This window comes from Vidua macroura, chromosome 21 (genome assembly GCF_024509145.1).
Source record: "Vidua macroura isolate BioBank_ID:100142 chromosome 21, ASM2450914v1, whole genome shotgun sequence".
NCBI classification, from domain to species: Eukaryota; Metazoa; Chordata; class Aves; order Passeriformes; family Viduidae; genus Vidua; species Vidua macroura.
The window spans coordinates 9201349-9213729 of NC_071591.1; the positions used below are offsets into that span (position 1 = coordinate 9201349).

Genomic DNA, 12381 nt, shown 5'->3' on the forward strand with positions numbered 1-12381 from the left:
AATCCCAGTGCCACCAGTGACACAGAGCAATCCCAGTGCCACCTGCAGAGTCCCACAGGCTCTGCTGGAGCAGTCACTGTGTCACCACATCAGCTGTGACAGTCCCCACGAGCAAAGCCAAGTGCAAACCCCCCCAGAAAGCCACAATCTGAGCAAAGAGTCAGCAAAAAGACACTTAGGTCACCTTAACTGGCAGGTGTCAGAGGTGCTTGAAGTGTGGAGGTTCTTGAGCCCTGAGGAATCTCACGAGCAGCCAGGGAGCAAAGGGGAGCCTTCATCCAAGTCTGAGATGAGGGGATCTGCTCTGTGTTATTTATTTCCCTTCTGTTTTCTGTAGCACATTCAAAGTGCACCCTCACACCACCTCCTGGGGGGTTTGCTCAGGAAATCACCTCATGGGCCAGGTAACCAGTGCTGGTCACATCCAAACTCCTCCTGAGGAACATCACCTTGGATCCTCCAGCTCACACTTGGGAGTGATGGACACCAAGAGTCACAGGCTTGATCTTCATAAATAAACCTTTCACTGGCACAGGGTGCCCAGAGCAGCTGTGGCTGCCCCTGGATCCCTGGCAGTGCCCAGGCCAGGTTGGACAGGGCTGGGAGCAGCCTGGGACAGTGGGAGGTGTCCCTGCCCATGGTGGAGGTGGAATGAGATGACTTTTAAGGTCCCTTCCAACCCAACCATTCCATGATTCTATGAAACACCCCAAAAAGACACATGTGAGCTCTCCAAACTGGGACAACAGAGTCTCTTCTGCCCCTACAGCCCCAACACCACCCCACCAACTAAATAATCTCTGGGTTGGGCTGGAAATGGAGCAACAATTCCATCCCAGCCTTTCATTTCTGTATCTTCTTAGGAATCAAGAAATTCAAAGACACAAAAAGGAATGAAAAATACCAAGTGAATCATAGGCTATTTTAATTCAGGGAGGGTAAAGTTCCAGTTGGGATCCAATTTAATGTAGATTTATATCTTGTTTGAACTGTTCATCCCCACTCACAAGCATATTAGGTTAGGGCCAGTCCACAGTCTTGGAAGACCCACTGGATACTAATATTTGTCAGGAGGAAATGGAAGAAACATGAAAATCTCTTGCCATTAAGATCAAGAGAGAGCGAGGGTGCACTTTGACATTTCTCCTCTCCTGCAAGGAGCCCCTGCTTTGCAAAGCAAATTCCACCATGGAGCTTTGAATTCCGGGAGAGGAAAGATGAAAGGTGAAAGCCCAGCTCACTGAAAGTCAGCACCGAGGCTGCTGACAGCTCCAGATGTTTGAGCCATGATTTTCTGGGACAGCAAACACAATTCTCAATTCTTTGGAAGTTCCTGGTGCACATCAAAGGCACGACTGCACCTCACAGAGGGAACAGAGCAGAGCAAACCGTGCTGGCTCTGAAGGACAGCAAGGAGCCCCAAGCCCTTCCCAGTCCACTGGGGATCCCACAGAAAGCTCTGAGCTCCAAACTCAGCACTGCCAGCTCCACAGCAGCTCCCTCAGGAAGGCTCCCAGCTGGCTCCTCTCTGTAAGGAATGCTTAGACTCAGCCTAGCAAAAGAATTATTTTGATTGAGGAATTCATGGGCAGGCCCAGAAGTTTTCAGGCTTTTCTCACTTTGCAAAAAAAGGCATCTTCCCATGGCAACCAGCAGAGGGTTTGATGATGGACAATAAGGTTCTTGCATGGGCAAAACTGGGAATTACTGCTCAGCAAAGGAAACCAGAGTTGTACTATTGCCTCTTTAAAAGGTTTTCCAGCTCCACAGAGCCCATATTAGCAATAGATGAATCACTGTCATTCACAAACACCAAGCACGTAAACAAGAGGATCTAAAATGATCCAGAAGATCTTAATTTGAAAACTAGATCTGGAGAGAAAACAGGGCTCAGGAGGACTCAGATCCCAGGGCACCACAGCTTCTCTTGCTGAGCAGTGGCATTGTTTCCTCCCACCCCAGCACAGTGATTTCTTCACCCAGACTCTGCCTTTGGAGTCCATCACTGGAAATATTCTCCCTCAGCAGCACCAACATCCCCCAGCTCCCAGCAGCCCCTGGTTACTGTCAGAGCCCTGCTCAAAGCATGACAACAAATGCAGCAATTCCTGGCACATCCAGACACTTCATGGGGATAATGAATAAATTCACATGAGGGGCCCAAGAGCTGATCCAAGCTCCAGTCACCTCTTAGGCACCAGCTGAGTGGGTCCTTGCTGGCCCAGTGTCTCAGGTAGAAAGGTGTGACAGGGGGTATTCAATTCCCATCTGTCAGAGCTGGGGCAGTTCTCCTCTGTGCATTGGGCACTTTTCTTTATCTCTCCCACAGCCAATCCTCCCTCAGGAGATCTCTGCTGTTCATGGCCACTGAGTGTCCCTGCATGGCTGAGAAAATTCCAGCATCCCATGGGGAGAGGCTCTGCCCAGGGCAGGAGCCAAGCATTCCTACCTGGATCCAATCTGACCTTGGAACAGCACAGCAGCCTTTGCCCCCTTCATTCCCAGAGGAGCAGCTTTCTGCCCCACTGCATTCCCAGAGGAGCAGCTTTCTGCCCCACTGCATTCCCAGAGGAGCAGCTTTCTGCCCCACTGCATTCCCAGAGGAGCAGCTTTCTACCCCACTGCATTCCCAGAGGGAGCCCAGGCCCATCTCCAGCAGCCCTGGAGCTCCAGAGGAAAACTCCAGCCTTGTCCAGGATCCTGCTCCAGCAGAAGCACAGCTGGCACTGCAGGAGGGCTGAGCCCCCATGGAATGGCACTGCTGCCACACCCTGACCCACAGCCTGCCAGGGCCTGCTCTCACTCTGCCAGTGGATTGTTTTGTACTATTGCATTTGTATTTTTAATTTTCCTGTTAAAGAACTGTTATTCCTATTCCCATAGCTTTGCCTGAGAGCCCCTTAATTTCAAAATTATAATAATTCAGAGGGAGGGAGTTTACATTTTCCATTTCAAAGCCGGCTCCTGCCTTCCTTAGCAGACACCTGTCCTTTCAAACCAAGACAGCCAGCCTCAGCAGCAACCTGTGGTGTCCCATGTCACCCCAAGGCCAGTGGGATGCTCCAGGTGAGCACCACAAGCTCAAAGAGCCACCCTGACCCAGAGAGCCCAGAGCAGAGACTGCCCTGGCACCACCAGACCAGATGCAGAACATCTGCACCTACCCAGTTAATGCTGAATCCACACTGCAGAGAGACACAGCTCCTGGCACCAGCCCAGCCTGGCACTGCGCTGGGCCCAGCTGCACAAAGTCAGGTCTAGGGCATGTGGCCCCTGAGCAGCATTGCCCCCCAAGCAAGCTGCTGCTGCAGCAGATTCTTCCCTAATTTCCTGGTCCAGAAAATGCTCTGCCCAGGCTTGAGCGGTCTCTGACCTGTCTGCACTGGGTTGGACTGAAAACCTGGTCACAGCACTGGGCTCCCACCTTGAGGAAACAATGGGTTTGCTCTATTTTAATAATACCCAGATGATGCTGAAGCTTGGAATTAGCAGGAGGTGCTGCATTTGCTGGAAAAAATGTTCTTCCCCAGCACCAACTTTCCTAAATCACCTGTTGCTCCTTGGACACTTCTGAACACAAACAAGCCACAGCTGTGAAAAGGCTGAGGGCTGCACAGAGTGGATCTTCTCCAGCCACAGCTTCTCTCTGTTTCCAAGCCTGCAGCTCTCAGAGGAGCTTGGTTGGAGTCATTGTTCCAGTGCTTTTGTGCTGCCGAGGCAGGAAGTTCTTTTCCCCAGCTTATTATTGAAGAATTTCACCCTACTGATGATTCAGCCTCTTTGCTTCAAGCATAAATCACCTCCCAGATAAAGCCTTGCTAGAAAGCTTTCATGAGCCCAAATTAAAAGGAAAAGTCTCTGCAAGTATAAATAGTGGATCAGCATGGTAAAAATGGGCTGAGATTTGTGAACTTGCTTTCTTCTTGCTCTCCTAATTCCTCAATTTATCACAGGACAAGGAGTGAATATTTACAAGGTAGGTTTCCAGCTGCAAAGGCTGTGCTGAAGCCTTTGATGCTGTGACTTTCTTAATCTGTAGGAAAGCTGGATCAAGACCACCTCTAAAGTCACCTCAATCCTTTGGGAATGACTGAATAATCCTTCACAACAAACCCTCACTTTGACAGACCTGAGCCAAGCCATCAAACCCCAATCCCTCTCTCCTGAACACCCTTGACACCAAGCTCCTCAGTTTGCCTGATGCCGTCACAGACCAACTTTCTCAGGCACCCATCTGCTTTCAGGACAGAGCAAACCCTCCCAGATTTCAATTAATGCTGAGCTGGTGAAGCCCATCCCACCCAGTGACTGCTCCCTGACATCCCAGTACAAGCCTGGCTGCCCTGACACCCCCAGGCACAGTGCAGCAGGAGGAGGGGAGGGAGAGCAGAGCCCTGTTGATGCAGGACAATCAATCCAGACGTTCTGCAGCAGGAAATGAATGGGCCATTAAGGCAGAAGTTGTAACCTCAGCCTTCCCCTAATGGGTCTCGGTCCCAGACTGCCTGGCAGCACGGGGATTTCTGTCCCAGCAGGGCTGGCTGCTCCAGCAGCAGCAAGGGAGGGGTTTGTACAAGCAGGGGGACAAATCTACCCCAGCCTGGGCCAGCCTGTGCTGGTGGCACTCACGGGAAGGGGTGAAGGAAGGGCTCAGCTCAGTCTGAGGATTAGCAGCTTTTATAGAATCACAGATTTGGGTTGAAAGGACCTTAGAGACCATCCCTGTCCAACCCCTACCCTGTGCAGGGACACCTTCCACTGTCCCAGGCTGCTCCAAACCCCAGTGTCCAGCCTGGCCTTGGGCACTGCCAGGGATCCAGGGGCAGCCACAGCTGCTCTGGGCACCCTGTGCCAGGGCCTGCCCACCCTCCCAGGGAACAATTCCTTCCCCATATCCCATCTAACCCTACTCTGTGTCAGACTGAAGCCATTCCCTGTGTCCTGTCCCTCCATCCCTTGTCCCCAGTTCCTCTCCAGCCCTCCTGGAGCCCCTTTAGGTCCTGGAAGGGCTCTGAGCTCTCCACACAAGAGCTCTTCTGTGTCTTCTTCTGTGTCCATAGGGGAGCTGCTCTATTCCCAACTCTGTGGCTTTCTCTGGGCTTGCTCCCACAGTTCCATGTGCTCATTATGTTGGGAGCACCAGAACTGTGTGTTTTTCCCTGCTTTCACAGGTTAGCAGGAGAAGAAGCTCCAGCGTTTTTCTTACTAATGCTTAATCACAGTTTACACAGACCACATCTTGCCTCCCATGGTCCCACAGCCTTTTGCAAATCTTAATTAAGGAAAAGATTAAAAGCAGGTCCACAGCTCAGCTCTGATGAGTATCCTGCATCAGGGGAATGCTGCTCTCCTTGAGGAGACCAGAGCCTGGGGCTGACAGGGAAATTTCTCCTGATAAAATTTTCCTACCAAAAAACCATTTTCCTCCCCAGTGGAGAACTCGGTTGGTAAATCAGAGCTCCCTGAACAAGGAATAACCTCTGACACCCCTCTTTGTCTAAGTCTCACATGTGTTCACTTACTCTACCAGTTCTGGATTCAAGGGGAAACATCTTCCAGATTCTTCCCAGTCTGGGTCTGGTAGGGATCAGGCTGCTCCAAGCAGCATCCCTGGGCAGTTTCTGAGCTGCCTGGAGCTGGGTGGATGGATTCCATCTACAGAGGAGTGGCCAGGATGAGGGAGGTGATTCCCCCCTCTAGTCCACCCTTGTGGGACCCTGCTTGGGGTTCTGTGTCCAGGTCTGGGGTCCTCAACATCAGGAGGACCTGGAGCTGCTGGAGAGTCCAGAGGAGCCACGGAGCTGCTCCAGGGCTGGAGCCCCTCTGGAGCCAGGCTGGGAGAGCTGGGGGTGCTCACCTGGAGAGGAGAAGCTCCAGGGAGAGCTCAGAGCGCCTGGCAGGGCCTGAAGGAACTGAAAAGGAGGGAGAGGGACTTTTTATATGGGCAGAGTGACAGAATAAGGGACAATGATTTCAGAATGAGAGAGAGCAGAGTTAGATGGGATATTGGGAAGGAACTGGGAGGGTGGGCAGGCCCTGGCACAGGGTGCCCAGAGCAGCTGTGGCTGCCCCTGGATCCCTGGCAGTGCCCAAGGCCAGGCTGGACAGGGCTGGGAGCAGCCTGGGACAGTGGGAGGTGTCCCTGCCATGGCAGGGGTTGGAGTGGGATTATCCCTTCCAACCCAGACCATTCCGTAATTCTATGACTTCTCTGCTGTTACCTGTGCACAGCCTGACAGTGCATCCACAAACACCCCATGGAGGAGTTCCAGTCACTGCTGCAGCACAATCTGGGCTTTTGTCTCCTTTTTTCAATTTGATGAACTTGGAGTAGGCACAGAAGACACCAAACCAAAAAACAAGTGGCCAGAAAGCAGCACATGAGCGAAGCTGTGAAAAGGCTGCGGGCTGCACAGAGTGGATCTTCTCCAGCCACAGCTTCTGTCTGTTTCCAACCTGCAGTAGCACAGCCAGGTCCTCAGCAAGCAGAGCAGCACGGGGAGGGGCTGACAGCTCTTGGGGACAAGGGACAGGTGGCAGGGATGGCATCACTCCTGCTGAGTGTCCCATGGCACAGCACAAACCACTCAGCCTCCCCTCAGTGAGAACATCCAGAGCCCCTCAGATCTGCCAGATCCAAGCAGCAAACCCTAAGCTGGGCTCTCAGACACAACAAATCCAACCCCGCAGCTGCTCCGGGAACCTGTTGCCAATTAATGGGTAAATTAATGGGCATCCAGAATGAAACTACAACAGCATCAAAGCAACCCCCAAAATCAATACCCCCATAGGAAGCTCGGGGTTTTGCATGTGGTACGAGAGGCAGGTTGGGAGAAGATGATCTCATACACCACATATTGATTAATCAATTCCAGCCAGGATGCTAATGGGCTTTTCTTACAACACTTGGCACCAGGAGGAAGGAGCAGGAATGCTGAATGAGAAGGGGAGAAACTGGTGGTGTGGTGAAGCTTTAGGGTGAGGGGAGAAATCTTCTAGACATGGCTTTAAGTGGTCAGAGACTGGGAATAAATGGAGGAACTGAGCAAGGAAGGGAGAAGGGAATAAATCACATTTATTGGCTCCAAACACAGCAGAATTGTACCTGCCAATTCACTGTGGCTGAGGATAATCCTTTCCTGTTGCTACAAAAACCCTCCCAGGAAGGAGTGAAAGGGGCCAGCGTGGCTCTGGAGTCTGTGATGAAGAAAACTGAGCACAGCATCAATCCTCCAGCCAGAGAAATGAGCTGAGGGCATCAGTAACGCCTGACTTAGGGATTTTTCCACATAAACTACACCCTCAAGTGAGAGCCTTGCACTGCCTGGAAGCCAGCAGAGCCTGGGGGAAATCGTCCTGCTCTTTGTAAAGTTGGGAAGAGCAAAACAGAACAACCAAGAGGTTGTGCCAGTCATCCTTGCAGGTCCTGCCTTGCAGGAGGCAGGGGGATTCAGCCTGGGGCATCTTCTCTGCAGCCCACAGAGTCATGCCAGGGGTGAAGGTGAGTGATAGGGCTTTGTAAAACTGGACTGGACTAAGCAAAACCAGTCCTGGAGCTCAGTGTTACAAGTTTGATCACCCAGTCAGGAGAGGGTGATCCAGGTACAAACCATGAAGGAGCTGCTGCTTTTGCCACCCAATTTTGTACAATTTGGATTTTCTGTGGGGCATTGTGAGAACCTGCTCCGACTCACCCAGCAGAGCACAGGAGCACCTTGGGGTGACCCCAACCCCTGCACTGCCACCACCCCACTGCCCCCACACATCCCACTGCAGCTGAGCACCACGGACTCAAGCAGAAACAGACCCTCAGGAAAACAGGAACAATCCTCCTCAAAAGCAGGGGGTCAAGAGGTGAAAACCACACAAATTGAATCACTTTTTTCTTCCAGAACCATCTCTTCCCAACCAACCCCCCCAGCCCCAGCAGGACTCACGTTGTAGAGGATGTCAGTCCAGCCCTCCATGGTGATGCACTGGAAGACGGTGAGCACAGCGAAGAGGATGTTGTCAAAGTTGGTGATGCCATAGTTGGGGCCCTGCCAGTACTCCCTGCACGTGGTCCCGCTCTCACACTGCCTGGCAGGAGGCTCCTCTCCACAGGGAAAATCCCCCACCTCCTCACCTGCAGAGAGGGAAGAGAAGTTACTGATTGGAACTATCCTGAAGAGTTCCTGCTTGTTGGAACCATCCTGAAAAGTTCCTGCTTGGAACCATCCTGAAAAGTTCCTGCTTGGAACCATCCTGAGACATTCCTGTTTGGAGCTATCCTGAAAAGTTCCTGCTTGGAACCATCCTGAGAATTTTCTGCCTGTTGGAACCATCCTGAAAAGTTCCTGCTTGGAACCGTCCTGAAAAGTTCCTGACTGAAACCATCCTGAAGAGTTCTGGATTGGAGCCATGCTGAGAAGCTCTTGACTGAAACCATCCTGAGAATTTCCTGTCTGGTGCTGCTGCATCCTCCTGGCACCACTGCAAGGATTAATTTCTCATTTTGGGTTTCTTTGTGCCACTATGGACATGGGACAGTCATTGTGTCCCTGTCATCATTTCCACACTGCTGGGCTCTGAGAGGTGGGTCAGTGTGGGTGGAGCAGAGCCATCCCTGAAATGCCCAAAATTCATAGTTTGCCATCTCACATGGTGGAATTGTTTAGAAAACACCTCTAAGATCACCAAGTGCAACCATCAACTCAGCACCACTATCCCATGTCCCCAAGTGCCACATCCACACGTTTTTGAGCACTTCCAGGGATGGGGACTCCACCCTGGGCAGCCCCTTCCAATGTCTGACCACCCCTTCAGTGAGGAAATTTCCCCTCATCTCCAGTCTAAACCTCTCCTGGTGTAACTTGAGGCCATTTCCTCTTGTCCTGCCACTTGTTACCTGGCAGAAGAGGCTTCCAAGCTGTAAATAATTTCTGGCTCATGACAGCCCAGTACATCTGAGAGGTCTGGAAACGGTGTAAGAGCAGCATGAAAAAAATACACACACACACACACACACACACACACACACAAAAAAAAAAACCAAACCCCAAAATAAAGCAACACCACAAAAAATAAAACCAACAGTGTGGTAAAAGCAGGGCTTTGGGAATGGCACACACTTCAAACACCCTCAAAGTGCTAAATATTGCTTTATAACATTGAAGCAAAAGGGCACCTTCTACACTAAAGCAAATTTGGGGGTGTGGACTGCCCCAAAATTGCCCTGGTACAGATGTTCGAGCACAGCTGCATGAGGAGCCCCTGGTGTCACCCCAAGGCAGCACTGAAGGACTCCAGCTCCTCCATAAGCTCCACATTTCTGCTCCAAACAGAGGGAAAGGATCCATGTGGGATGGTGCTTCTCTGCTGAGCTTCACTGCAGACCCAGAGGAGGCCAAGGTGGATAATTCTGACAGGGAAGGACACCAGGAATGGCCAGGACCATCCCAGCACCTTCCAGGCTCAGCTGGGAAGTGTTGCAGGTTGGAAAACTCCAGTGCTGGGTGTTCAGAGTAAGCAAATATCCCAAGCAATATCCCTGTTTAGAGAGCTGGGGCTGGGGAAGCATTCAAGGGTTTTTAAAGGGACACGTGGTAATGGAGCAGCAAACGGCACAAAATCCACTTCACCGGGGGAAAAGCAGGAGCAGCACTAACAAAAATTAGGAATAATCATTCCACGGAGCAAAGCCTGCAGGAGGAGAGCAAAATTGTCCCCGTGGAGCAGGATATAAGTGTGTGTAGATATATATAAATATATATGTGACACTTTCCTGTTGACTCAACTCCTCGGTGCAGGGCAAACCTCCAGCTCCCAGATGGGTCACCACAGGCTCTCACAAGGGCTTGGTGAGAGAAGAAAATGCCAAAGCTGGCTCCTGCTGACCGTTTGTGAGTGTGCATTAAAAGAGGATCCAGTTTCATCTCAGTTTGGCCTTTTGCTGCCAGGGAATTCTCTGAAAATGCAGCACACATCTACCACAAAGGTGGGGGGGTGGGATTTTTTCCTTTTTAAAGCAGTGAGCAGAACTGGCCCTTACTCCTCATGGCTGGAGAAGACAGAGAAAGGAGAAATCTCAAGAAAATGGGAAATAAATATGGTGCCATTCTCTCCTGGAGCAGCTTTGGGGAATTTGGGCTTGGTCAGGTGCTTAAAAATAATCCTGTGTCAGCAGAACAGGACAGCAAGGAACGTGCAGGGAGAGGGAAACAAGACTGGAGAATGCACTGCCACTGAGTTTTACCCATTTTCATTACAATAATGACATGTTTCCAGCTCAGAACAGTCAGGCTGAAGGGGAAAGGCCTTGAGTAACCCTTTGGCCATGTTTTGGTGCGTGGTAGTTCATCCCTGACCTACCCAGGCTACTGGCTCAGCAGAGCAACACTCGGTGTCGACACCTCTGCTTGGTCCCCTCATGATGCACAGTTGTTTCCTCTGGCTCCTGATTCCAGGAAAAATCCCAGGGGTTTGCTCACTTTGGGGATTTGGAACAGAAAGGAGCACGAGCAGCTTTCCCTCCTCCCATTTCCCACCTCCTAGCAGAGGCATCTCTTTAATGAGCTCACATTTCCACCCTCAGGCCGCTTTGGAGCCCGTGGTCTCTGCCCGGGCTCCTTAATGCACCTCGGTGGAGATGAGGAGCACTTAGGTTTTCAAAAGCTTTGCGGGTTGCTCTGCTGCTCTGCTCCCAGGGGATGCAGTGCCAGGAAACCTCACCCCACTCTGCTTTCCAGAAACACCATTTCCCGCCCGGCAGCTGGGGTGGATGCTCAGAACCCACCCAAAGCCAGCTCAGCAGCCCCAGAGCATCTTCCCCTGCCTGCTGAGGGGCTCTGGGAGCTGAGCCACTGTGCAAGAGGTTTTACAGAGACTTCTGCAACCCAGAGAGAAGTGTGATAAGAGGCTCCACGTTCACCCCTGGAAGAATTTTCTACCAAGGCTGTTGACATAGAAACTAAGAAAGAAAGAAGGAGAAATAAGAGAAACCTGCCACTGCCTGTTCCAATGAGCACTTGGTTTGTCTCTCGTGACCAATGAGTAAACTTATGAGTTTTGTAAGAATGTAGAAAAGCATGCAGGCTGGAATAAAAACAGTTTGAAGCCTTCTGAAAATGGAGTGTTGCTTTGGATTGTGACTGTCTCAACTACGACAAGCCACAGCTCACAACGAGCTGGCAGCAGAGCTGAAATGCAGCTCGGGCAGCAGAGCTGAAATGCAGCCTGGGCAGAAGAGCTGAAATGCAGCCCATGCAACAGAGCTGAAATGCAGCTCGGGCAGCAGAGCTGAAATGCAGCCTGGGCAGAAGAGCTGAAATGCAGCTCGGGCAGAAGAGCTGAAATGCAGCTCGGGCAGAAGAGCTGAAATGCAGCCTGGGCAGAAGAGCTGAAATGCAGCTCGGGCAGAAGAGCTGAAATGCAGCTCGGGCAGCAGAGCTGAAATGCAGCTCGGGCAGAAGAGCTGAAATGCAGCTCGGGCAGCAGAGCTGAAATGCAGCTCGGGCAGAAGAGCTGAAATGCAGCCCAGGCAGCAGAGCTGAAATGCAGCCCGGGCAGAAGAGCTGAAATGCAGCCCATGCAACAGAGCTGAAATGCAGCCCATGCAACAGAGCTGAAATGCAGCCCAGGCAGCAGAGCTGAAATGCAGCTCGGGCAGCAGAGCTCCGGCCGTGCTCCCAGTCCCAGCTGGAATGCACCCAGCCAGCAAGAGGAGCTTGCACGTGACATTACCCATGACAAAAACCTGTCCTCTGTCCCCAGAGCTGGCCCAGAATCTCTTGGTCACCACTGACGGCAGAGGTGAGCGTGCAGGGAGCACACACGGCTCTGGGGTGATGTTGGCCTTCTGCACTGTTCTGGGCAGGGAAGAAGATCCTCCCTCATCAGGTGTCAGCCGTGAGGGAGAGCCTCGGGCTCTGCCTGCAGCTGCTCCTGCTCACAAGGGATGCACAAACATCCCCCGCCTTGTTTGCCGTCCAACAGACCCGAAAATGCTCCTGGCAAACCCCAGCCTGCTCAGGATTGCATCCTCCCCACCAGCTCAGCACGCACTCGGCTGCTCCCTCCGCACCCCTCCTGTCACTGCTGTCCCTGTCCCCCGTCAGCACTGCCACAGCCCCTGCAGGGGCCACACCACCCACAAAGAGACTCTTCCCTCCTACAAACCCAGCCCAAAACCGCCTTTCCTCCAGGAATTGCCAGGATTTTCTCACAAGTCACAAGTCCCAACTCCTTCACAACCTGCGTTATGTTATTCCAGCATTCCACAGGAACATGAGCAAGAGCTCCCTTTGCAAATCTCTGTGAACGCTGGGTGTATTAAACTGCTCCCATCGGAAAGCACCGTGAGGGATGCCCAGAGATTTGACAGGGCTGTTGTTTTATTACCAC

The 12381-nt window shown here is 51.9% G+C and overlaps 1 protein-coding gene across 2 annotated transcripts in view; it reads right to left on the minus strand.

Annotated features, from left to right (window-relative positions):
* CACNA1B (calcium voltage-gated channel subunit alpha1 B) overlaps positions 1-12381 on the minus strand; it is a 295914-nt gene that overhangs the window by 175399 nt on the left and 108134 nt on the right. For both annotated transcript variants that reach the window (XM_053996161.1, XM_053996160.1), the window contains exons 6-7: positions 11131-11133; positions 7938-8125 (exon numbers count right to left, since the gene is read on the minus strand). In XM_053996161.1, coding sequence (XP_053852136.1) covers positions 7938-8125; positions 11131-11133 — 191 coding nt within the window. The remainder of the gene's footprint in view (positions 1-7937; positions 8126-11130; positions 11134-12381) is intronic.